Raw genomic sequence first — 26714 nt, 5'->3', positions numbered from 1 at the left:
ATAATTTTAAAGAGGGTGTAACCAAATGACATGTCGGTTATGAAGCAAAAACAAAAAAGAAATCTCAAGCAATGCCTCCTAGAAATTCCTTATGAACTTTCCGTGATAAACTGTCTAAAATAAACCTCTTGGCACATTAAATGAATTTACCTGCATCTGGGGTAGCTTAACTCTTGTGGACACCTTCCAAAAATGATGAGATTTGGCTTAATTAATATCAAGCCATTTGTTATGGTCTAAATGTTCGTTACCCTAAAATTCATATGTTGACATCCTAATCCCCAAATTGATTTATGAGGACGGGGCCTTGGGAGGTGATTGTCATGAAGGCAGAGCCCTCATGAAGGGGATTAGTGCTCTTGTAAAAGAGGCTCCAGAGACCCTCACCCCTTCTACCATGTGAGGACACAGTGAGAACCTCACCAGACACCAGATCTGCCAGCACCATGACTTTGGACTTTCCAGCCATTAGAACTGAGAAATAAGTTTGTTTATAAGCCACCTAGTATATGGTATTTTGTTATCTAGCAGGCCAAACGGACTAAGACACCATCCTTTCTTATCAGAATAAGAACTCACCAGTTATTAAATAAAGCCATTGCCAGATCTTCACAATAGAATCATTTTTTCCCCCTGCATTCAAGAACTGGTTATGTTTCTCTACCACATGTGTAAAGGAAAAGAAACATCTTGCGTAGAATGTGTGCATACAGAGCATTTTGGGTTTCATCTTTTCTACTGACATTTTGTTCATGTTTTACATGTAAAAAGAACAGGGCCTGCATCCTTACTTTATGAAGGAATGTAGTTTGCAGAGTTGTCTATCCCTCAATTGACAGGGCATTTGAGTTTTGTCTTTTGTACCTAATGTTATTTTGTACAAACATTTACATAAAGAGATAGTGTTCACCTATTTATTAAGGTAATATAATTTGTATAGACATCTGTCCATTATTGGACATCTGAGGGTTTTATCCCCCCAGATATTTTTTAAAAACTAATGTAAACTTTGTTTTGGGAAATTACTTGGAATATCATTTGGAAATGAGATGAAAGACTATAAGTTTTTCTGGTTCTAATATTTTATTGCCAAATTGTTAAACTTTTCAAGAAGTCAAAACATCACCTTTTCTGGGTTCCTCTGACCAGATGCAAACTTAAATTCCTGAAAACATAAACCTCATTAGCAAGGTTCATGATGGCTCCTCTATAAAACAGAATCCAGTAACAAGGAAGAAATTCTATTTTCTTTTCTTGCAAGAGGCTGTGTTTTGAAGGGAAAGATGAATATCTCAATTGTAGAAATAATAGGAATTATGGTCATAGAATTGGTGTTTCATCCCTAAATGTACCTTATTCCTAAGGTCTTTATGGTCTTCTCTAATTGATTTATGGAAACGTTTTTGTGCACCAGTTTTTGAAAAAGAGTTCTTAAGCTCAAGCAGGTTGGCCTGAGTCTTGGCCCCTCCAACTTTAGGAATCCAACCCAGAAGAGATTTTGTTTCTTCATCGTTTTCTGTGTTGAAGGTCAGCTGTTCTTCTGGCTTCCTTAAAAAACATCCTAGATCAAGAGCTTCTGAGTCTGGCTTATTTTGTACAGGACTAGGCGTACTAAGGTTAACAGGGTTTTGACACATAGTATGCTGGTCAAGTAAGGCAGATTTAAAATGTTCATATTGAATGTATTGGTTGGGGTGGTAGTGAGGTGCAGGTTGGGGTTTTAATGGCAGCTGTCTCCAGTACAAATCTTCTGTCTTTTTAGTATCTGTAATTTTTGGAAATGGTTGTATGTCATAACCGTTAGTCATATCTTTCGTTGGGTAACAAGGTGGACTTGCAAAGGTAGATAACAAACGTTGTTCTTCCTTAATCTTGTCTTCAATTTCCTGGTGTTTATGGATCATACCTGCTAGTGTGTTATCACGAAGTGCCATCATTTCTGAAGAACTGGGTATGAAGGTATGAAAATTACACAAAACTCTAGGGGTGCAATCAGGACAGGGAGGTGGTCTTTGCTGGACAACAGCCTCCAGAGGACGTTGGTTCTGAATCAGTCGAGCTATTCGTCCATCCAAGGGTCTGGGGGGTTTAAAGACAGGATGGAATTTTTCTGACTGTAGTGGTGGGATAAAAAGGAGAAAAGTGATTAATTAATAAACCTGGCATTGTAAAGGATATTGCCATAAATGGCCAGTCAAAAATCATACCCATTTTCACTGCCTGAGTAAACACAGATGGGTGTAAGAGTACACATTTGACTTTTTTTATATTTAAAGATACTGAAATTTGGGTCTTAATAAACATGTTTTCCTCCTCTACTAGTTTTTATTAATATGGAAAGGGTGTATTTGTACTTGGCTATACAGAAATTCCTCTATGTAGAAATGCTTTGCTTTCAGACTTTCAAAGATGTAAAATAATCATTGGAACAAAATTGCCCATCACCAACAGTTGATGTTAAAAGTTATGGAAAGTTATTTAAATCTGTTATTAGCCTTCTTTATTAGGCCAAGGGCAAGGGTGCTTAAACCTTGGTTCATTGAAAATCAGCTTTGGAGCTGGAAGAAAGCGAGATTCCTAAACTTGATCCTCTGAGATTGTGATTCAGGAATCTGCTTTTTCAACTAACATCTCAGTGATGCTGAGGTTAGTGATGTGCTATGTTGCGGAAACACTGGTCTGAGAGGAATTTGTCATAACTGTCCCTGTTTTTTGAGATGTTTTATAAATATTGTGAACTCAGTCATGTCTGTAACTGCAAAAGTAGTGAGTGTATTGAAAAGCTGATTAATAGGTATATGTCTTTGGGGGGCAGGAGGAGGGAGGGGAGGAGTTGAAGAGGCATGAAGGAACTTTCTGAGATGATGGTAATTTTCAATATATTGCTAGAGGTTTGGGTTATGCATTTGTCAAAACCCATTGAGTGTACACTTAAGATTTGTGCATATCACTGAATGTACATTTTTTAAAAAAATATATATTTTATTGATTTTTTACAGAGAGGAAGGGAGAGAGATAAAGAGTCAGAAACATCAATGAGAGAGAAACATCGATCAGCTGCCTCCTGCACATCTACTGGGGATGTGCCCGCAACCCAGATACATGCCCTTGACCGGAATCAAACCTGGGACCCTTCAGTCCGCAGGCCGACGCTCTATCCACTAAGCCAAACCGGTTTCGGCCTGAATGTACATTTTACCTTAAAAGAAAACACTGCAAACAAACTGAACTGTGGTTAATGATATACATACTGAATGTTGAGAGGTACAGTATGCTTCTGTCTTCAATTTACTCTGAAGTGCATAAAAATAACAAGGATGGGTGGAGGGATGGAAATATGGATTCTGTGATAAGTATAGTAAAATGCTCATGGTAGAATTGAGGAGATGGGCATATGCATATTAACTGTAAAACTGTTTAAACTTTTCTGTGTGTTTGAACATTTTTATATATTGAAGAAAAAAACTAAAAAAGAATGGATATATGATGATAATGGAATAGAGACGGCAGAGATAAAAATGAGAATGGTGAGATAGTAAAAGTAGTTTGGACTTAGGAAAAAAATGAACTGAGGAACATACTTTTGGAACCTTCTCTGTTCATAGTTGGAAGAATTTCCATACTACTTGTAACAAATCTGTTACAACCTTTAATCAGGTTTGAGTAGATACTATGAAAAAAAAAAAAAAAAGAAAAAAACCCCTAGCTCTTTGAAATGCTTTGTTAAAATTATCATAAAGAAAAAGTATAGCCCTAGATGGTTTGGCTTAGTGGGTAGAGCAGCAGCCTGTGGACTGAAGGGTCCCGGGTTTGATTCCTGGTCAAGGGCACATGCCCGGCTGTGAGCTCAATCCCCAGTAGGGGGTGTGCAGGAGGCAGCCGATCAATGATTATCTCTCATCGTTATATTTTTTATTTCTCTCCTTTCCTTTCTGAAATCAGTAAAAATAAAATATTAAAAAAATAAAAAGTATAGGGTGTATCATATCCTACTTTGACAGCATCCCTTTATGAAGAAGCAGTTTTTAATACCGTTATTTTATTCTACTACAGCAAAATATTTCATATACATATTTATTACCACTAACCCCTGCCTTCCTAGAGTTGTTATTTATGTTTTAGTTAGAAACCAGCAAGATTCACGGAAACTTCCAACTATTTTAGGCATTTTTATCTTGCTATTAATAAAAATGTAGGTGTTGTTCTACTTGTACAATAATTTTGCACATAATATTCTTGACAGACATCCTTTGTACAACTGTGCATATATTTCTAAATAAAAATGATAAAACTGCTTCCTCAGGGTAAACTCTGTGGAAGTCTGGACAGCTGCTGAACACACCTAACAAAAGTAGATGTATCATCTTTTTAAAAAATTTTATTTTATTTTTTTACATGCTTTTATTGATTTCAGAGAGGAAGGGAAAGGGAGAGAGAGATAGAAACATCAATGATGATGAGAGAGAATCATTGATCGGCTGCCTCCTGCACACCCCCTACTGGGGACCCTTCAGTCTGCAGGCCGATGCTCTCTCCACTGAGCCAAACCAGCTAGGGTTATATATCATCTTTTGTAGCCTTAGAGAATGCTAGTTGAAAGTGAATGACACAGCACAGTCTATGGAACTACTCTGGTGTTAATGATTTTATATCGCTTTGGGAAATACTGAAGCTAGTATAAAAAATTGTGTGCAGTTCAGTCTAAAAGAGTTCATATTGAAATAGCTTATAGTTGTCTTTTATGTGTTTTTCCACAGTTTACCTCTTTGAAAATATTAATTTTGTTTTAAAAACTTTGTAGTTTTAGAGGATAAAATTTAGGCCCCAAATAAAACAATAAATGAATACTATTAGGTCATTTTATTTTATTTACATAATCATAAAGGGCTTGATCATTTCTTTCAGGTCACTTCACATAATTAAGAAATCTCTGATATTTACAGAGAATGTACTGGCTTTTGGTTGTAATTCAGCCAACACTCAATCATTGTGGATATCAGAAAGAAGCCTTTATCTCTTCAAAAGCAGTGATAATGTACAAGATATACAATTATGCAAAGATTCACAGAATTTAAGAATCTCATTAAATTACTAGGTAAGCATTTGTAAAACAATGCCATTGTAAATTTTAGCAATAGTAACAGTATACAATGTTTTTTTTAGAAAACAACCAGTTCTGTGAAGAAAAAAAGAAACCTACTTTGTTCTTCAAAAGAGTGGAGAGAGGTATTCAAGACAGTTTAGATCAATTCAGAATTAACTTCTAAAATGAGTTAAAATGTCCGTTTTCTAGTTTACTCACCAATATTCAAAAAGCAAATAAGAAGTGGGCAAAGCAAGAAAGAGTCCAACATGTGGATACTTTCCCCCCAAATAACTGAGAGTTGACTGCAATTACTTACAGGTTGTGGGTCAAATCCTATCTGTCCAGTTAACTCTGCTATCGCCTTTTCATGGTAATCATCCAGTTCAAGGGGGTTCATGGGCCCCAGACCTTAATAGAAACATCATGTCTTATTATTTTGTTAAATGAAAAATGGCATGTAAGTGACCTTTTAGAGAAAAACTCACCCACTCCCCTTTGTAATATAATTAGAACAATAAAATGAAAACCAACTTTACCTCCTGGTTACCTGCTAAGAGAAACTTACCACCCACCTGAATTTCTATTGGTACTTTAGATTAAGAAACAGGGGGAAATATTAGATGAAAGCTTATAGCAGCATTTGTCAATGATCTAATATGTTCTTTTTACTTGTATTAAAGTGAACTCATACCTGTGAAATCATGAGTGTATGAACTGATCCAGTGGGACCGCTCAATATTTCTTTGTATGTTGGCTTCTTTTTGAGAGTTAACAGGATCCCATGAATTTAAAGAAGTGTTAGGAGCGAAGGTTTTAGGAGGCTTGGGGTAGAATACTGGCTTGTTTTTCTCAACACATTTAGGAAACTAGAATATGAACATAAAAGATTATTACAATTGATGTCATCTAGTAGAATAAGAGCTGATTCACTATCTCAATAAACAGTGGCAATTGTTTTTATTTTATTTTTAAAATATATTTTTATTGATTTCAGAGAGGAAGGGAGAGGGGGAGAGAGAAAGAAACATCAATAATGAGAGAGAATCATCTATCGGCTGCCTCCTGTACGCCCCCTATTGGGGATTGAGTCCATTACCCGGGCATGTGCGCTTGACTGGAATTGAACCTGGGACCCTTCAGTCCTCAGGCTGGTGCTCTATCCACTGAGCAAAACTGGCTAGGGCTAATTTCTTTTTGATTCTACACAAATATAATGGTTTGTACAGTAAATTGTAAATCTTGCTTAAAATCTCTCATTTACTCTATGCATATTTAGAGTTACTTAATATAGTTTAAATCATAAGAATAGAGTTGGGGGACACACAGTAACTGAAATACAGTCCTCTTCCACCTTCTTTCAGGAGGAACCTTATTTTGGTAATTGTGGAATTGTTACAGAACTGCCCAAACTATCTGAAATCAGCTAAGAAAACGACAACAAAAAATGTGAATCCTGGTCAAACTCTCAAAATTTTCACCCAGATAGAATATAAAAGTAATCAATCTTTTGGACTCTGAGAAACATATAGAGTAAAAACATTTTTTACTTTGTTTTAAACACACATTAAAAATACTTACGTCATAATACACACCCTGACCTGGCCACATCAAGGCTTTCTTCTTTGAATCCATGGGAATATCAAGCAGTTCATGTCTGTAAGGATTACCTGGAATTTTTAGGGCAAGCACTGTTATCCTGAATATATAAGAACAATCTTCTAATTCATGGGATTTATGGGTGCAGTAAATAGAAACAAGACAATATGAGGTAGAGAGAAATGCAGGTGCACATTTTAGCTATATAGTTACAGCTTGCTTTGACTTCTTGACCTCCTCCCCCCTTAATACACAGCGTATGGGCCACAAAGACTGAGAATGACTCTCTAACCACAGTGCTCCCAGTGGTAGGAGGGGGAATCGTACTTTACCTTTCTTTGTTAATGAATTAGGTAAATTATAAATCTTCCTGGATCCTCTTTCTAGTTTAGCAAATATAATTCTAAACTACCTGTTTTGGCTTTTCCCTGCCTAAATATCAAGAAATGTAGTACTTGATTACCAAAAAGGTATTGAAAGAGAACATCTTAAACAATACAGCTTCCTAGGTATTGGTGGTACCGTGTTCTCCCCTTATCCGCAGGGGATATTTGAGACTGAGGATAGTACTGAACTCTCTCTATACTATGTTTTTTCAGGCTGATAACGCAGATGCCTCTAAGTGACTAATGAATGGGTAGTACCATACAGCATGGACACGCAGGACAAAGGGATGATTTATGTCAGGGTGGCACAGAGTGGGACATTGGGAGAGTTCATCACCCTACTTAATGGCATGCAGTTTCAAACTTATAAACTGTTTATTTTTGGAATTTTCCATTTAATATTTTCAGACCATGGTTGACAGCAGGTAACTGAGTAACAAAAATAGTGACTGCTAACACTTATCTCTATTACCTATGAAGTAGGTACTAATATTCCTGTTTTATAGATTGAGAAGTGGAGGCACAGAAGTGAGGAAACTTTCCCATGGTCTATGGTGAGTAAGTGGCATAGCCAGAATTCAACCCCTGCAGTCTGACTCCATAGTCCGTGCTGTTAAACATTCCACTGTAATATTTCTCAAAATGTTACTGACCCCTGTAAGGTACTGAGGTTGATAGTAATGGCAGGACCTATTCTTATGTTTGGGTTCAATTATTCATGTACAGAGGACCTGAGTTACAGGACAGTTCTTGGGTCTTACCTTCCTCACAGCCCACATTCATTCAACAAGTATTTATCTCTGCCTACCGTGTACCTCTTCTGTCACCTTCAGTTACCTTCAGTCTTTTGCCGTAGGTTTCTTCTCTGTTTTGAGGTGTCTAGTGTGGGACAGACTTGAAGACTAGTGTATGGGTTTAGCATCCTCTATAATAAAACTAATCTGGGAAGACCCCAATGTTTGCATCTGTGATAAAATGCTCCCAGGTGTTAAAAGGAACTGAACAAACTGCTCCCATCACTTTCTGAGTCCTATTTCAATGAGGATCTTTCACTTTCATCACGGCTGCTACATCCATAATGCTCTGAACCCACCACTGTTTCTTGTGCTGATGACCTGAAGATGGAATTTTAAAAAGCTAAACCATAGGAGAGAGCAAAAAGGAAATAAAAACAAAATATAAGTAGACTATAAACAACCAGTTCTACAATGTTTCTGACTCTGCCATGGGAGGTTCTGTAGAAAGAAGAAAAGGTAAGGGCACCTGCAGAGATTCTGATTTAACTGGTCTGTGGCGAGGCCCCCGCTGATTCTGAAGTGCAGCCACAGTTGAGAACAACTTTCTGATGGTCATACTTTTGTGACTTGAATCCTTTGCCCTTCTTTCTTTAATTTTATTATTGAATAAACTCCAAATATAAGAAAAATTAACCGTGTTCTGATTTTAAATTACATCTTACCTTTTGTCTTCAAAATCAGTGTATCATAAGGCTTCGTTGGCACAGTTGGGGGAAATGGCTGTTGGCCTCGGGCGTTAATGCCAGTGTAGCGATCCTTAGGTGATGTGAAGGTTGGGAACATGGCACCGCGACAGATGTGTGTGTGGTAGGGATGTTCAACTGGATACGGGGAGCAGATTTCACTGAGATTTAGTTGAGCAAACAAAACAAAACAGAATAGGTGCAGTTTTAAAAATTAATCACTAAATATTTATTGGGACCTTCTTTATGGCAGATTCTGTACCATCCCAAGATTGCAGGTTCAATCCCGAGTCAGGGCACATACGAGAATCAACCAGTGGTTGCAAAATAGGTGGAACAATGATCGATGTTTCTCTCTTTCTCCTTCCCTCAAGTCAGTCAATCAATCAGTCAATCAATAAAATATTTTTGTAAGACAAAAAATCTGGACTCCAGGCAAAAGTCATTTAGGAGGCCAGTCAGCTCTTTTTTTGTTTGTAAAGGAATTAGGTTTTCTTGCCCTTGTCACAAACTCTCTCACCTGAACCTATTTTTGAATTGGGTATAGCATTATTTTATTGCTGATCATTAAAACCTTTTTCAGTTTACTTACTTTGCTTAAAAAGTGCCACATCAACTACTACACAGGACACAAGGTTGCCAACTCTAATGATATGAGAAGAGAATCAGGGCATTCCTAAATTCCAAATGACTGACATTCCTGAGTCATGACAATTAGTGTAGTAACTGCTCTTTCAATGAAGCAATACTGACTATTTCATTTTATATACTACACATTTGTTATAAATAAAAATTTCCAGTGTCCAATTCTGTGGATTCCATAGTAAACCATTCCCATAAATTAATTTCCTCTTTAAATCTACTTGAAAATAAGCATTTATAGTTTGAGCAAACTGTGTGAATAAAGTAGGAATGCACACATCCGTGCTCATGGAGAGTGTCCGATCTACTTGAATCAGGAAAGGATGGTGTTTGCTGTGGTCTAGTACAAAACCCATGTTCTGGCTGGCTGGTGTAGCACAGTGGTCGGGCGTCGACCTATGAACCAGGAGGTCATTGTTCGATTCCTGGTCAGGATATGTGCCCAGGTTGTGGGCTCGATCCTCAGCTTGCAGAAGGCAGTTGATTGATGATTTTCTCTCTCATCATTATCTATCTATCAATCTATCTATCTATCTATCTATCTATCTATCTATCTATCTATCTATTTATCTATCTATCTATCTCCCCCTTCCTCTCTGAAATCAATACAAATTTATTTTTAAAAAAGTAGAGATTACTCATTACTTTAGAAAGTAAGTTTTAAGGGCCAAGAACATGTTAAATTACAACAAAAGAACTACATGAATTCCATAAACCATTTCTGGGGAGTGGTCTCCTTGATAGGAAGTAAATTTGCAAAATGTGTGTGTAGTTCTCAGAATCTTCTGGTTTTGTCAGTGGCCAGGATTTTGGCTTCATGAAGGGGTAAAAGGTGGGGGTTAGGAAGGCAGGGCAGAAATTTTTTCCCCTTTAGATTCTAGAAATGTGTATTTCCTAGCAAATAGTATTAAGTTATATCTAGTAATGATTCAGGAAGATGTTACTTATTCTAAGACCTGAAAACTATGGACTCTGTATACTGTGAGTCTATGTATGTTATGAGATTTCATTCAATATATTGCAAAGGTTATATTTGTTTGTTAAAAAACATTGCAAAATTATACCTTCCACTAAATTTTCAGGTTTTATCCTACTCAGGTTTTGAATACAACAGTATTAAATGACCAGAATGTATTTTTATTCCTTTAAGGAATAATATATTTTGCAGAAAATATTATGTTCCTGGTTATATTAAATGATTTATAAAGGTTACTTTCATTTTGTGTCTTGAGTCCCTAAATAGAAAAGAAATGATAAGAAAAGGCAGAACATCATTCACTTAACCTCACAGGCATTTAAATAAAGGAATTTGGTTTGTATACATCGTTCAGTTAGAGGCATGGGCTGTCTGAGCAAGATTTACCAAGATGTTTAACAAGATGATAACAGCTCTTTCCTGGGGATGTTTGAGGACCATGTCAAAGGAAGAGACTTTGGAATTTATCAGGCTACAAGCAGACAGGTGATCTGAGAAAAAGAACCCAACAAAAAGGGCTTTACTTTTCATATTTCTATTAAGAGAATTTGGGAAGTCCAAAACAAAGGTCTTCACATAGTTGTGTTTTTTAAAACCCCAAAACAACTAAGATTTAAAAATTTCTTTTGCCTTTTTGTTGTTGTTGTTAATCTTCACCAAAGGATATTTTTCCACTGATTTTTAGAGAGTGGAAGGGAGAGGGAGAGACAGAGAGAAACATCGACATGAGAGAGAGACATTGATCGATTGCCTCCTGCATGCACCTCAACCAGGTCTGGGAAACCTGCAACCAAGGTATGTGCCCTTGATTAGAATCGAACCTGGGACCCTTTAGTTCATGGGCTGATGCTCTATCCACTGCACCAAACTGGCTAGGGATAAATTTTAATAGCCTTTTGAGCAGATCTTACCCTGTAACATAATTTTAAAATGTTACCTTATTATTTTCAGTTAAGACTGACAGGTACTTTAGTAGCATCAAGCACACCTAGTGTTTAGATCCTGTTTTCTAATACCATTCTCCCATAGAAGGAACTGGGCTCCTTGGAGAAATGGCTGACTCTAGGACTGGGGCAGGAAATATATGAGTGTGTAGCGTCTTGTACGCAAGAAAGTAAGGAACTGTTCAAAGGAAAATAAAACCCTCACAACAGTAAGTGATATAGTACTAAACAAACAAACAAACAAACAAACATGTCAGAAGGACACCACACGGATGGGTATGTGGATATAGGAGCCAACTGAGAGAGCTCCCAGTGGTCAACCTGAGTAACAGAACAAGTAAAGTAGTACAGGGTTACTACTAAAGTACCAAAGTACAACATGAGTATCCTTGAGTCCATATTGATATAAGCGGATCATAAATAAATAATGGGGTAGAACAATGCCAGTAAGTTATGTAAGTACGTTTTCCTCAAGGAGGGGGAGCATAATTCTAGATCTCTAAGTGTAGGCTGTCTAGAATGACTTTCTTCTAAAGAGTACAGTATGGAAAGGGGAGAAAACGAGTAACTGTACAATGGGGAGACCTGGTAAACATTACCTCAGCCAGGTAATCAAGGTCAACATCAACAGTGGTAAGTTATGTTGATAGCATGTACTCTTTTAAATAATTAAAAAAATTTCAAATAGCGCCAGTCAATGAAAGAAAAATACCACATGATCTCACTCATTTATGGATAATTAAGACCATTATAAACTGATGAACAAAAATAGATACAGAGGCAGAGCAGCATTGAACAGATTGTCAAACTACAGTGGGAAAGCCGGGGAGGGTTGGAGGGGGGCGGTAAGAGATCAACCGAAGGACTTGTATGCATGCATGTAAGCATAACCAATGGATGCAAGACACTGGGGGGTAGGGGAGGCCAGGGGATGGTCAAGGGGAAAAAAAAAAGGAGACATATGTAATACTCTTTGTAATACTTTAAGCAATAAAACAAAATTTAAAAAAAAATTTCAAATAGCATGTACTCTTGATAGGATGTGATAAAAATGGCACTTTAGCTCTTCCGTCCCCAAACACACTAGCTGAGTCCAATTATGAGAAAAACACCAGACAAATCCCAACTTGGGGACATTCTGCAAAGCATGTGACCTGTAATCCTCAAAAGTGTGTAGACCATAAAAAAAACTGTGAAATGGTCACAGCCAAAAGGAACCTAAGGAACTAAGGAGACTACCAAATTCTTGGATGGGATCCTGGAACACAAAAAGGACCTTATGGGAAAAACTGAGGAAATCTGAGTAAAGTATGGACTTTATATTTGGCTCATTCATTGTGACATATGTACCATACTAATGTAAGATGCTAATAACAGGAGAAACTGGGTGTGAGGTATATAGGAACTCTACTGTTTCCCAATAATTTTGTAAATATAAAACTGTACTAAAAAAGTTTGTTTAAAAAAAAGATTAGCAGGGCATATAATTGGGGGAAATCAATGATACTCTAACTTTGGACCTGTATCAGCCTCTCCCACATTCATGAAAAGTCTCATGTGTCCCCACCCTAAGACCTTTGAATCACCAATACATTTTTTCCTTGATTAGAACAGAGAAGGACCTGGCTGGGTATCTCAAATGGTTAGAGCACCATCCCAATATGCCAGGGTTGCGGGTTTGATCCCTGGGCAGGGCATATACAAGAAGCAACCAATGAGTGCATAAATAAGTGGAACAAGAAATCATGTTTCTCTAGAATCAATACATTAAAAAAACAAAAGAACAGGGAAGGGAAATACAAGTGTATACTTACCCTACTGCTGAATTAGGTGGTTTGGGCAACCTAGAATAAAAACAGGAAACGAATCCTAATTTATATTAAGGACTTTTTAAAGTTTACATTTCTATTAGAAACTTGCTTAAGAATAAAGAAGTATCCAATTTTCCAGCTATAGTGTCTTTTATATAATATTGACTTCATAATATCCTGATTGACTTTCTGGAACAATGAATAGCTAACCAGAGAGATATGATGTCATCCTATCTCAGTTGTCTATTGATCATTTTTTTACCATTCTGTTACTCTAATTTCAGTCCTACTAAACACCCGTTGTGCATTTCTTACTTGCAGTGCAGGTAGGATTGCTACTTGTAATGATAACAGAGCTCTGTTCTTATTGACATTCACCCTCATAGTCAAGCGGTAGCAGCCTGCCAGTGTGCATGTGGTACAATTACACGACCTAAAGTGACCTGAGTACTGTGTGCTTTGTCCTTTTGCCCAGGATTGCTGATCTCTCCATTGACAGAGAGGCTAGAACAAAACTGAACAAGGTACTGAAGGTACGCCTTTTCTGAACAAGTTCATCTGAAGTTTGTGTACTCACTAAATATGCTGAGCCCTGCGTGCCAAGAAGTAATAGTGCAGCCCAGGAACAAAGTCCACACTAGGCAAAGATTGTCATCCATTTTCATTGGGTCTAACAATTAGTTTCTAACTATACAAATATTTCTAAATATTTCAGGTGTAAAAAATGAACAGAATGTTAATCAGTTGATAGTAAATATCAGTAAAATTGAGTATATTCTTTTAATTTTTTATGTTTTTCTATTTAGGAAATGGTATATTAGCCATATAATTTTATTAGTCTATATTATAAATACATGATTCATATGAGCTATAACATGTTTATGCCCTTCTTTATTTAGACTCTAAGTTTGTGGGTTTGGAACTTAAAAAAAAAATACATGTCTTGTCTTCCGGTTATATTTCTGGTTGAGTTGGGGAACAGGGGGCAATGAATATAACAATCGAAGGGATCTAGAGTTAGTAGATTGGCTATTATTTGTGAAACATTGTCAGCATCTAAAAATTTTCTCATGTGACACATTTAGTGATGGCATTGACAAATGTGTGCCTAAAATTGATTTGATTCAAAATGGAAATTTTTTTTAAAGAAAAAGGAAAGCTTCTAAAGACAATCCTCAAAGTTTGAAAATAAAGTGAATGAGCCCTAGCTGGTTTGGCTCAGTGGATAGAGCATCGGCCTGGGGACTGAAGGGTCCTGGGTTCGATTTCGGTCAAGGGCACATGCCCAGGTTGCAGGCTCGATCCCCAGTAGGGGGCATGCAGGAGGCAGCCAATCAGTGATTCTCTCTCATCATTGATGTTTCTCTCCTTCTCCCTTCCTCTCTGAAATCAATAGAAATATATTAAAAAAAAGAAGATAAAATGAATGAAAAGAAAATATGCTCAGAGACACCAATTCCTTGACCTGAACCAGTCATACTCTTACCTACTTTTCAAAGTTAACTAATCCCAAAGGGATAAACAGGGCCTACTAACCACAAATATGTCTTTTTGGCTCCCTCTTGTGGCTAAACTCTATATTAACTTCTTACTCAGAAATGAATTCATAATTTGTTAAAGGCAAAGAAGGGATATTTTCAGTTACTTCAATATTGTCAGTGTTTTATTTTTATCTGAAAATTAAAAAGTATGATTTTGTATTGTATACCACCAACTATTTCAAAGAGTAAAAAATAATTACCATGTATTCCTTATCCAAAAGAGACTTAGGGAATAGTCTTTTTAAGAGTTATTTGTAGATTATAATAATGAATGTCTCATAAAATTCCAATTAAAATTTTTGTTGAGGGCACTTAGCATTTTCTGTGAACCTTTAAAGATATGTAAATATTAGATTGAGTAACTAGGTCAAAAGCAGGGAAATGGACCAAAGTGGCCTATTTAAATCCCTTCGAACATTATAATCTAATTTATATTTCCTACTTTTTCCTCACTTGTTTAAATATTAGAATCAGTGAGTTTAGGATTATTTGTTTTATTTTTGTCATTTGTTTGGTCTTGGTTTCTATTATTAATGATCTCTATAAAAAAAGGAACACTTGTATTTTCTAAAAGTTCCTATTTTGGTTTTTTAAAAAACATTTATCATATAACTCATTTTCACTTAAAAAATGTTATTTGGCCTTGCTGGTGTGGCTCAGTGGTTGAGTGATGACCTATGAACCAGGAGGTCAGGGTTTGATTCTCTGTCAGGGCACATGACCTGGTTGCGGGCTCCATCCCCAGCAGGGGGTGTGCAAGAGGCAGCTGATCATTGTTCCTCTATCATTGATGTTTCTATTTCTTCCTCCCTCTTCCTTCATCTATGAATTCAATACAAATATAAAAAATGTTATTTGATCTAACATAAGAAAAAGAAACCCCGAACTTACAAAGAATCATTTCCATAGATGTCACTTTTTTTGTTCTGTGTCAAATAATAGAACTGTTCAATAGGAAGCCTTCTGAAAAGAAAGAAGAAATTAAATTGAACACTTTTTCAAATTAACACAGTGTAACAGTGAGACAGGGAAAGGCAAATAGCAAATAGACTAATACAACCATGTGTATTGGGAAATTCAGTATATGAAAAGGTGGCATTTTATTTTATTATTTAATCTTCACCTGAGGACATGCTTAGAGAGAGAGAACATTGATGTGAGAAACATTGATCCTTTGCCTTCCATATACACTCCAAGTGGGGATTGAACCCACAGCCCAGGTATGTGCCCTGATCAGGAATCGGACCAGCAACCTTTTGGTACACAGGCAGATGCTCAACCAACTGAGCAACTCGGGCTGGGAAAAATGGAGGCATTTTATATCAGTGGAGGAGGATTTACTTTCAATATACAATGCAGGAAAAATTCAATAGCTATTTGGAAAAAATAGATTTATATTTCATACTACTCACAAAGATAGTTTCAGATGGATTCAAAATCTAAATAACTAGGGACTACATACAATTATTAAAATAAAATATACAAGAATGCATTTTTCCTTGGTGATAGGAAAAACATTTTAAATAATATTTTTATTTTAAAAGTCAAAACCCAAAAGTAAATACAATAACATCAAATGAAAAACGTGAAGTCAGGACAGCATAAAAAGTTCAAATAAAACAGACTGGAGCCCTGGCTGGTGTGCCCTGAGAGGTCACCAGTTCAATTCTCTGTCAGGGCACATGCCTGGGTTGCAGGCTCCATCCTTGGTAGGGGGCATGCAGGAGGCAGCTGAGCAATGTTTCTCTCTCTTTCCCTCTTCCTTCCTCTCTCTCTAAAAATTAATAAAAACGTATTTAAAATACAAAACAAAACATAGGTTGGAAGAAATACTTGCAATAAAGATATGTAAAGGATTAATATCCAGAACATAAAGAACTAATAAAATCTATAGCTAAAAGACAAACTATAAAAATGGAGAAAAATAAGATAGATAGAAAAGGAAATGTAATGGCTATACCTAAGAACAAAATTTCTCAACCTAATCTGAGAATGCATTCGATAACCAAGATATTATTTACCGGTTGGGGGGGTTATACAGTTTGATACTATAATACAGTTGGGTTTTGAGTGTGGAGAAATGGATACTTTTAGCTACTACCAAGAGAATATAAAGCACTTGGGCTCTATCTACTAAAATTAAAAATATTTATATATTGTGACCCCAAACTTCCACTTTGGATTTTCCCTAGAGAAACGTTTCTGTACAAACATATTTATTACTTATAGTTAATGCAAAAAAATTACGAGAATGGTTAAGTAATCTATGATGTATCCATGTTGTGGAACACTGAGAAATTAAAAAGATAAAAAGAACTAACTTGCCTAATACTATATATCAAATGTATCCACATCCTATATAATAAAAGGGTAATATGCAAATTGACCCTAATAGCAGAATGACTGGTCACTATGACACACACTGACCACCAGGGGGCAGACGCTCAATGCAGGAGCTGCCCCCTGGTGGTCAGTGCGCTCCCACAGGGGGAGCTCTGCTCAGCCACAAGCCAGGCTGATGGCTGCCAGTACAGCGGTCGTGGTGGGAGCCTCTCCTGCCTCCTCAGCAGCGCTAAGGATATCCAACTGCAGCTTAGGCCTGCTCCCTGCTGGCAAGTGGACATCCCCCGAGGGCTCCCGGGCTGCCAGAGGGATGTCTGACTGCCAGCTTAGGCCCAATCCCCTGGGGAGCGGGCCTAAGCCAGCAGGTGGTCATCCACCAAGGGGTCCCAGACTGCGAGAGGGCACACACCGGCTTGAGGGACCACCGCGAGTGCACAAATTTTTGTGCACCAGGCCTCTAGTATAAAATAATACCATATTATTTTCAATGGGTGCCCATATAATTCTGTAACTAAAGGTGTGAAAGGAGATACAGGGTAGTGGTGACTGCAATTCTCTCCAGGAAAGAGACTGAGATTGGTGGGGTGGGCCTTTTAGATTTTTAAAAAAGATTTTTTTTTTCCAGAGCAGTTTTAGGTTCACAGCAGAGTTGAGAGGACGTTTTTAGAGCAGGCATCCTATCTTTGGGGAAACTACTTATTGGTAATTGGTTCAGAGCACATGCCACACTCTTTAGGACAACACTCAGCCATAACTGAATAGTATTTCACACTACTCAAAAAGATAACTTCTGATGGTTAAAAATCAAAGGAATTGAGAGAAATACATACAAATATTAAAATAAAATAGACAAGAATGTATTTTTTTTCTTGGTGGTAGAAAAACATTTTAGATACGATTTTTCTTTTAAAAGTCGAAAACATCAATTAGTTGTCTTCCACATGTACCCTGACTGGGGATCAAACCCACAACCTGGGCCTGTGCCCTGAGCAGGAATTGAACCCGTGACCCTTCAGTGTATGGGAGGAAGCGCCAACCTAGCCACACCTGCCAGAGAGGCAAGGGTTGAATTTAAAAGGTGCAATGGTCTTACCAGATTTGCAGAATGGTAGAATAGCCTATTGAAGATTCGGTTATGGCTGAGTGTTGTCCTGGAGTGTGGCACATGCACTGAACTACTGACCAATAGTTTCCCCCAACGACAGAATGCCTGGCCTAAAAAGCACAGGGTGTAAGTGGGAGACTGCCTCTGACTGTTTTCTTCCTGTTACACTTGAGAACTAACTTTTACTTCCTGCCCACCCCTGGGGCTATGCTGGTCTAGAGGTCGAGAGAGCAGTGCTTCCATCAAGAGAACACAACAACGGTCCCGTTGAACTGGAAGTTGAAGGGATGCTGAGGTAATTGGGGCTCCTTTTGACTCTGGAGAAAACAGGCAAGAAAGGACTGTACCAAGTAGGCTGGGATGATTGATCCTTAACATCAAGGACAAGAGGACTGCTGCTATACAATGAATGGGGGAAAGGAGTATTTCTGGAACCTAAATAAGCTTTTGACACCTCCTAGGATTGCTTCCAGTGGCAATGGAATACTGTAGCAGCCTCACACTAAGAGCTTAGATCTCCCAGGAACAGAATTTGGGGTTGTTCCATCAGGTAATGAACTACCAGCTCATGTACTGGCTGAGGGCAAGGGAACTTGGAATGGGTAGTGGAGGAAGGAAATTATAACATAAGAGCCTCATGCCAGTAGAAATAAGGTCTAGTCACATCCCATATTTTCTTCCTTGTTGTGTCCTATATACTTTTATGCATTAACTTTTACTTTTCCTTATTATTTCATATAGGGTGTGTTGGTGATAGGTTTATTAAGTGCATCCATGTGGACTGTCATGACAAGATTATGACCGAACTAGACAGGAGTGAATGTACACAGAGATCCTAGACTTGGAGCTGGATGCAGGAACTGATGAGACGGTGAGCACATTTTCATTTGTCTGCTTTTTACTGCTTTACTTAGGCTTTGAAACGGTCATTGGCTGCCACATGTTCCTGTTGTTACTGTTTCTCTCTCTAGCTTTGACTTGTCTTTCCTAATTTCTTTTAACTGCTTTAGAACAACAAGCTAGTTAGATTATTAGTAAACTAGGTAACCAAGATTGCTAGAGAAAGCAGGAGTAAGTAAGCTGTGTGTGAAAGTTTGATGGATTTTATTTTAATAAATAAATTTTTAATAAAAAATGGATTTTTTTATTAAATGGATTTTAAAAAATAAATTTCATAATTTTTAGCAAATAATTCATGTGACATTATATTTACTGCTCAGATTTATCTTTGCTTTCTCTTCAGTTTTAACCTGTTTTAAATAAAGTTACTGAGTGACTTTAAGATTTATAAATGATTATTGAGATATTTTAATAACTGAAAACAATGCCCAATAGATTCTAATAACTACAGATTCATGAACAAATTAGAAATCAAAAGTTCCAAAAATTCAAGAACATCTGTACACATTAGGCCAGCTATTTGCTCAAGCAAAAACATTTTTAATTAAATCTCTCAGGATATTCCCATTTAGTTTTAGATAAAATGAGATTAGAAAGGGAATTAAATTAATAATCAAAATTTCTGATAATAACACTTGAACATCTCTAAGGACAGCAGATATCCATAAACACAGATTTTTTTTTTTTTACTGACTTCACAATTAGATATTATATAATTAGTTTTTCCATCTGTGTCTTCTTATAAATAGTCAAAGAAATAAGTTTGGAGGCAGATTTAAATGAGAAAGGACTCACAATAGAAATAAAAATGAATAATAAATACCTCTGTGTGAAAGGCAGAAGGATTACTTACCTTGGCCAGGTATCTCCACCATATCCATAGTGCTGATGTCCCTTGCCCATGGCATGGAGAGGGTCACATTTTGGCCTGTGTTCCTCAGGGAGTGAAATGGGTACCATCCCACCATATTCCTTGTCAGCACCCCATGGAAGCCTGCATTGTTGGAGCGACTCCTTCAATTCCTGATACCTGTGAGAAAAGAGAGACTTTTAAAATAGCTTCAGTATGGAATACTATGGTCTGAATGTTTGTCCCCCCAAATTTTTATGTTGAAATCCTAATGCCCACTGTGATGATATTCAGGAGGTGGGGCCTTTAGGAGGTGGCTAGGTCAGGAAGGCGAAGCCCTCATGAATGGGACTAACACTCTTACAGAAGAGACCCAGAGAGCTTGCTGGCTTTGCCACCAGCTGAAGATACAGCAAGAAGGTGCCAGCGACGAACCAGGGAGAAGGCTCTCACCAGAACAGGAGCCTGCCGGAGCCACGATCCTAGACGTCCAGCCTCCAGAACTGTGAGAAATACGTTTGTTGTTTACGAGTTACCCAGCTACCTAGTCTGTGGTAGTTGGTTAGAGCTGCCCAAATGGCTAAGACAAGCTTCAAAACTATTTTTAGATTATATTTTCAGATTACAGAATTCTCAGTGCTGGGCAGATTATGATATCGAGACTGTTATTTAGGCATCATTGGACTGCTGAGGGAAGGTTAAATTCTTGAGGGCTTATAGATTATCTGTAGTTTTTTTCTTCTTCAATAATAGTTGTAGTATGTATGCTTACATCTTTTAAAAGTTTTTATTGAGCTATAACTCACATGCCATATAACTCATCCATTTAAAGCGTACAATTAGGTTGTTTTTAGTATACTCACAAATATGTCACTTTCCAGAATTTTGAACATTACATTCCAATCTTGGGAGGCTTAATTTAGCCAGCAGTGATTATTGGAAGGCATGATTAAAGGAAAGCTCAGAACAAAGATACTTTAATTTTTAGTTGGCAGAGTGCTAATAGTCAAAAAAATATTTAGCAATCAGAAAGCAATGGAATGAATCCAGAAACAAAATGGGAACGTATAATGAAATCTGAAGCAATTGTCAAGGCACTTCCTTAATTAATATGTTTGTCTCCCTAATGAACAAGACAACTTGCTAGAGCAAGCATGTCAAACTTGCGGCCTGTGGGCCGCATGTGGTCCACAATGAATACTTTTACGGCCCAGCCAACATAGCGGTATGTAAGAAACGTTTTAATAAAAATTTCATAACTTAATTTTTACAATATCCTGTTATACATAATTATTTATAACGAACTACAACGTTTGTTAATACTGATTACTATAATCCTGTTGCATTCATTTCCCTTACGTGCCATACATGCAGGCACACCATTTCTCTCCACTAATACTAGCAGCGAATATTTTAGCAGCCGATTGCTACGTCATTAGTCTTGTACTGATTTGTTTGGTGTGCGCAACAGGAAATGTTTCACTTTCGGAGAACAAGAAAAATAGGTTTATTTGCGTTACACTTATTAATTTGCACAGTTATTCAGTGTCTGGGAAATTAATGTTCAAGAAAAAATGTTAATTTTTATTAAAATGTTCGATTATTTTATGTTAACGATTACTCATTTATTTCAGCCCTTTGTATTCAGTGTGTCTCTATCGAAATAAATGTATGTTTCTATGAAAATTGAAGCTTTTGTGTTTTTGCAGCCCACATAAACTTAAACCTTGTTTATTTGGCCCGTGTTAGCCTTTGAGTTTGACATGCTTGTGCTAGAGATCAGAAGATGTCAACAGAATGGAAAAAGGACATAGACATCTGTGATTCTTAATAGCTGTACCTGTCATTCTTAAATGTTCAATGGAAGAAATACAAAAGAACACCATCAATTTATTAATATTTTAAAAAGCAATCAACTGAGTATATATACAGGGTGAGGCAAAAGCAAACCATCTTCTTCTTGTATTATTACTTATTATTTATTGTAGTATTTTCCATACAAATAACTACAAGCCTACTTTTGCCCTACCCTGTATTAATGACTACTGTAATTGCTTCAAAATTTACCAGTGAAGAACGTAACTGAAGAATAAAGATTAAGTTGCCCTAAGACAATGGGTGAGCCAGAACCATAATCCTGATTGTCTTACTGTTTTCAGGCTTTCCAGTAGCCCAATGGTTCTCAAAAAAGCTGGAAAACTCTGACAATGCAGATTCCCTAGACCCACCTCAAGCTTACTGAGCTAGAACATCTACAGAGAGTGCCCAGGAATCTGCATTTTTAGAAAGCTTCTCAGGTGATTTTGATGTACCCTGTCTGTATACCATTGGGTAACAATGGTGATAGACTGCGTTACCTATTCTGGAAAGAAAAAAAAAGAAGTAGGCTGATGTGAGGAAATAATTTTGCACTGCTGTTAAAATTACCAACTGAGTTCAAAATACATTATGATATTAAAAAAAAGACATCCCCTTAAGCACATCCATGTTTAGAAAATTAAGCTGCTGAGAGCTAACATATGCTAGGACTCATGTTCATCCTTACCATTATGAAGGGTAATTTCTAGAAGCTAGGAGCTTTTCATTTTGTTTTGCTTTTGAGATTTGAGTTGGGAGTTATTGACCTTTAACCTGGTCTGAAGAAATAAGCCTCAGCATTGATAGAACAGAGGTACCAATCAATGTTCTCTTGATGACACTTTCCAGAGCAGTTCCAAATGACAACCTGGAGAGAAAAGCCAACTTCTCATTCTGTAAGCTGCCTGGCTGATTCTTGAGAGGGAGTTAACAGGAGGGGTTCTAAGAATATATGATCATCCCGACTTTCCTACTTAGGGACCATGAAAGGAAAGAAGTCCATGGAGTAAAAGAGAAAGCAAGTTTTAGTAATCAGAAGCCAGGAACATGTTTATACCTAGGACATATGTTTATTTTATAGTCAGTTAACAAAAAGCAATTACTTTCTTAAAGATGCTTCTCTTACATTTCATGCCAGTTAAAGGGTTTTGGAGCCAATTATAAATCAACCATAAGATCATTTAGCTAGAAGGGATCAAAATTTCAGTGAAAAGCCTTAGAGTGCTTTTGAGGGGATAAAGATCAATCAGATAGGGCAGACCTAAATTCCTACTCCGAAACCTTTTGGCCAAGTATAAAACCTCACAATGCTGCTTTTAAGCCAACTGCTCATCCCCAGATCACACATGATCTGCTAACGGTTCTCCCTGACTCAGGGGAAGCCCTGCCTAATCGGATGGCCCTTGGAGCTGAGAGGAATTTTGGGCTGACAACCGCTTTTTGGAATCAGGTTAATAGTAGAAAAGAAGGTACAGCAAGGACTAACTCAGGAGAAGTGAGCTGAGCCCTCTCTCCACAAATATGACAATATTCCTTTTCATTCAGTGAAAATAGTTTACAAAAAACACATTGAATATGATCTTTAAATTTAAAAAAATGGAGAGAATACATGTTGAGATGTTAACGGTGGTCATTCTAGATAAAGAACAGGTATTCTGTACAAAGGAAGTACATAATTTTTCTTTCTGTCAAACAATGGGAAATTTGTTTTCTTTATGGATTTCCATGGTTTCTAAAGTATTCATAAGGAAGGTGTTAGTTTTATAATTAGGAAAAAAGCCTTCTTTTTCCTTTTCATATAAAGAGCATGTTTACAGACCGGAACAGATCTATGCAAGATCAAGATGGTGAAAGCTGAGATGGAAGAAGAAAGAAGAGTCAAGTCTGTTGAGAGCCAGTGTTTAGTCTGACAAAGAGAACTCATTGAGGGCCAAAAGAATCTTCACATTCTTGAAGGGCTGCTATCATGGAGATGACTGATTTTCTTATTTTACATGGCTTCAGAGGGAAGAACCAGGATCAGCAGGTGGAAATTATGAGGGGGAATTTTCTCAGTAGGAAGAAAATTATCTAATAATCAGAAACATTCCAAATGGACTTCCTGTGAGGTAGTGATGTTCCAGACTTGCTGTCTGATTTCTTAATGAAATAATTCTTAAATGAAGAGGTCTTAAAGAAATAATTCTAAATGAAATGAAATTAAAAAATAAAAACAAACAAAACAACCACACGGGCTAGTTTTTCACCCATCCAAGTGTGAAATTCCCCCACCCCCTCAAAATGATTCAAAATGATTCAAGTAAATACAATGCAGAAAAGCTGGCACTAAGATCTTGGAGAATTTGTTTTACCTATTACTTCATACATAATAGTACTATATCTTAGGGTTGTTGTGAGGATTCAAAGAATCCTATATAATAAAGCATAATATGCTCAGTGTCTGGTCAACCGGTTGGCCGTTCAAGTGTAATATGCTAATGATATGCTAAGGCCACTCAACCGCTCGCTATGATGTGCACTGACCACCAGGGGGCAGATGCTTCGACTGGTAGGTTAGCTTGCTGCTGGAGTTTGGCCAATAGGGACTGAGCGAGAGACGGGCCAGACACGCCCTAGAGCCCTCCCTCTGCCCCTCCCTGGCCCCAATTGTGCACTGGTGGGGTCCCTTGACCTGGCCTGCGCCCTCTCACAAACCAGAGAGCTGGTTTCGGCCTGATCCCGCAGGCTAGGCGAGGGACCCCATTGGTACATGAATTTGTGCACTGGGCCTCTACTTATTACATAAAAAGCATTTAGTAGAGTGCCCACACATAGTAATGACTCATTATACAGTAAATGCAATTTCAATCATAATCTGCAGTTATTGTGTTACAGGAAATTTGGTAAAGCAAAAATTTAGGTGTAACAATGAACAAGCTCCTGGGAGTATTTTTAACCCGACTGTGTTATAGAATAAAACTGTTTGAAACAGATTAATTTTCAAATGAAGGAACCAATCATCCTAGAGTTTTATAATGCAATGGATGAATTTGATGTCTACCTTTTAAAAATACACACCAACTTACTTTTTATCAAGTTCCTACCAGATGTGAGCACTTTAAAGTTTAGGTAATTGTCATGTTATGCGTTCCCAATCGTGTGATAAACAGAAGAGCCCATAACCACAAGTGTTTTTTTTTTCTTACATATACAAACATATTGAAACCCTTTTAAACTGTTTTGCTTTCTCTAGTTTTTGTTGTACCTGTCCTCTGAGGAAGTTGGGCGAGGAGCTGTTTGCAGCGGAGTGTGCACTTCATTGGAGTAAAAGGTGTCTGACAGGAGGTCCGCTCCTTCACGCTCCCTGCAGCAGCAGGGCCGGTGGTGGATCACCTCCATGCTTCCCGGCTAAAAAGGCACAATCTGGGCAAGAGAAGGAGGGCACACTTGACTTGGCAGCGGGTGACTCGGTCGCTGTCACAGGGACCCTCCCTCAGGGCCGGCAGGAAACAGGCTTTGCTAAATTGTCCGCCCCAAGGCTGCAGAGGAGCCAGGGGCTTCCTCCCTCCCGACAGCCCCTCCCTGGACCCTGCGGTGGCACATCAATCATTACTATGGGGATGAATTTCAACGGAAACAGATCCGCAAAGTGGAAGATGTTCCTGAGTAGAGTGAACCCCTGTAGGTCCGTCCTACAAGGGCTCCACTTCGCGGACATGGGCTGACGTTCAGTTCTGGCCTCACATTTAGCCGTAACCGTTCAGGAACTTGGCTGATCAACGCGCCCACCATGGTCCCCCCAATGGAGCAGGGAGACTCATTATTCAGCAGATCAACAGCGGTGCTTCCGAAGACTTCGGGTGTCCTGAGCGAGGGAAGCCCTTTGCAGAGCGGGGCCCCAAAGGGTGAGAACCCCACCCCGCCCTCGGGCTTGGAGGGGGACCCCCAGGAGCGCCCAGGCCGCGCCCCCGGCCAGCAGCGCCCCGCCGAGCGCAGCCTCGGGTTCGGACGCACCTGGGACATCGGCCTCCCCGTCCCTCCCCAGAGCTGGCGGGCCTCGCGGGGCGTGGAATTCCGCCGTGGCCCGCACCTGCGGCCCCGGGGAGCTCGCGGGCAGGTGCGGGAGAGGGAGAGGGACTGAGCGGGCCGGGGCGGGGTCGGGGCGCCTGTGACGGCGGCCGTGACCGCGGCACTAGGTAACGCATTCTTGCGGGTCGGCGGGCGGCTGGTCCCGGTTTGGCGGGGAGCCGGCCTCGGAGCTCCGGGACCTGGACAAGCGGAAGCGGAACCGGAAGTGAGGAGAGAGGCCCGAAGCCCAGTCCCGAGTTGATCAGGGCTCATCCGCTGCCCCAGCCCTTGGCCCGGCCCCGCCTCTCCCCCGCCCGGCCCCCGCGCCTCCCCGCAGGGCGCCCTCTGGCGGCGGCATCACTCTCTCCTTCCAGGGCTGCCTGTTCAGTTTCTCCTAGAAGAGTCCACCTATAACCTTCGTGCCGCTCGTTTTCAGGATCTCATTACATTCTCTCCGAGCAGATACCCTGTCAGCTCAGCCCATTACAAGCACCCTGACCCTGACCCCAACCCTAACCCTAACCCTAACCCTAACCCTAACCCTAACCCTAACCCTAATCTTAACTCTAACCCTAACTCTAACCCTGACCCTGACCCTGACCCTAACCCTAACTCTAACCCTAACCCTAACCCTGGTTGGAATGAAAAAGGAAGGAGGGGAAGTAGAGATAGTGAGTACAGTCAACTCTTGAATTTTTCTGTGAATGGAAGCAGAGAAATCAGGCGGAAACTGGAGTTAATGTGGGGTCAAGGGAGGACTTTTTAAAAAATGGGAGGTATTGCAGAATGTTTGCTAATGGGAGTGATTCAGTAGAATAGAAAAAAAGTGATGATGCAAGAGTTCAAAAGGTTTCCAAAATAAATAAATAACCCCGTTTCTCAAAGCTCTTAGATTCCAGGACATGTGCTTTCCCACCTGCTGCTCTACCCCCTGGAGTCTAACTGGTAAGGGCCCCAGATTTAGAGCCGGTGGGAGGCAACCATAGGCAATACACGAACTTTCATGTCCAAGTTTCTCTTACAAATTATTACCTTATTATACATGACATTTCACAATAGGATTTTAAAAACGAATCTTTATTTTAAAATACTAACTTAAAATTATAATGCTACATCTAGTTGAGTAAGAGGATTTGTAGCATCAATTAAA

The 26714-nt window shown here is 38.7% G+C and overlaps 1 protein-coding gene across 1 annotated transcript; it reads right to left on the bottom strand.

Annotated features, from left to right (window-relative positions):
* Positions 1–1064: 1064 nt before the first annotated feature.
* Positions 1065–25769, bottom strand: CUNH7orf31 (chromosome unknown C7orf31 homolog). The gene is made up of 10 exons (XM_006088783.3): positions 25511–25769; positions 24762–24919; positions 19664–19840; positions 15354–15425; positions 12925–12954; positions 8528–8709; positions 6665–6753; positions 5778–5952; positions 5403–5494; positions 1065–2114 (listed from the first exon to the last, which is right to left on the bottom strand). Exons 2-10 carry the CDS (start codon positions 24893–24895, stop codon positions 1293–1295), a joined length of 1773 nt encoding a protein of 590 aa, XP_006088845.1. The 5' UTR covers positions 24896–24919; positions 25511–25769; the 3' UTR covers positions 1065–1292.
* Positions 25770–26714: the final 945 nt, after the last annotated feature.

Source organism: Myotis lucifugus, unplaced genomic scaffold (assembly GCF_000147115.1).
Source record: "Myotis lucifugus unplaced genomic scaffold, Myoluc2.0 scaffold_52, whole genome shotgun sequence".
In the NCBI taxonomy this organism is placed as follows: Eukaryota; Metazoa; Chordata; class Mammalia; order Chiroptera; family Vespertilionidae; genus Myotis; species Myotis lucifugus.
This window is presented reverse-complemented; position numbering and strand designations above follow the sequence as displayed.

Excerpts from the sequence above, each read along its gene's own strand:
- CUNH7orf31 (XM_006088783.3), bottom strand. The coding sequence starts at position 24,895 with ATGGAGGTGATCCACCACCGGCCCTGCTGCTGCAGGGAGCGTGAAGGA. Across the intron at positions 15,426-19,663 it reads GGTGGAGATACCTGGCCAAG|AAGGCTTCCTATTGAACAGT; the intron begins GTAAGTAATCCT and ends CTTTCTTTTCAG. Across the intron at positions 6,754-8,527 it reads ACTGATTTTGAAGACAAAAG|GTAATCCTTACAGACATGAA; the intron begins GTAAGATGTAAT and ends TAAAAATTCCAG.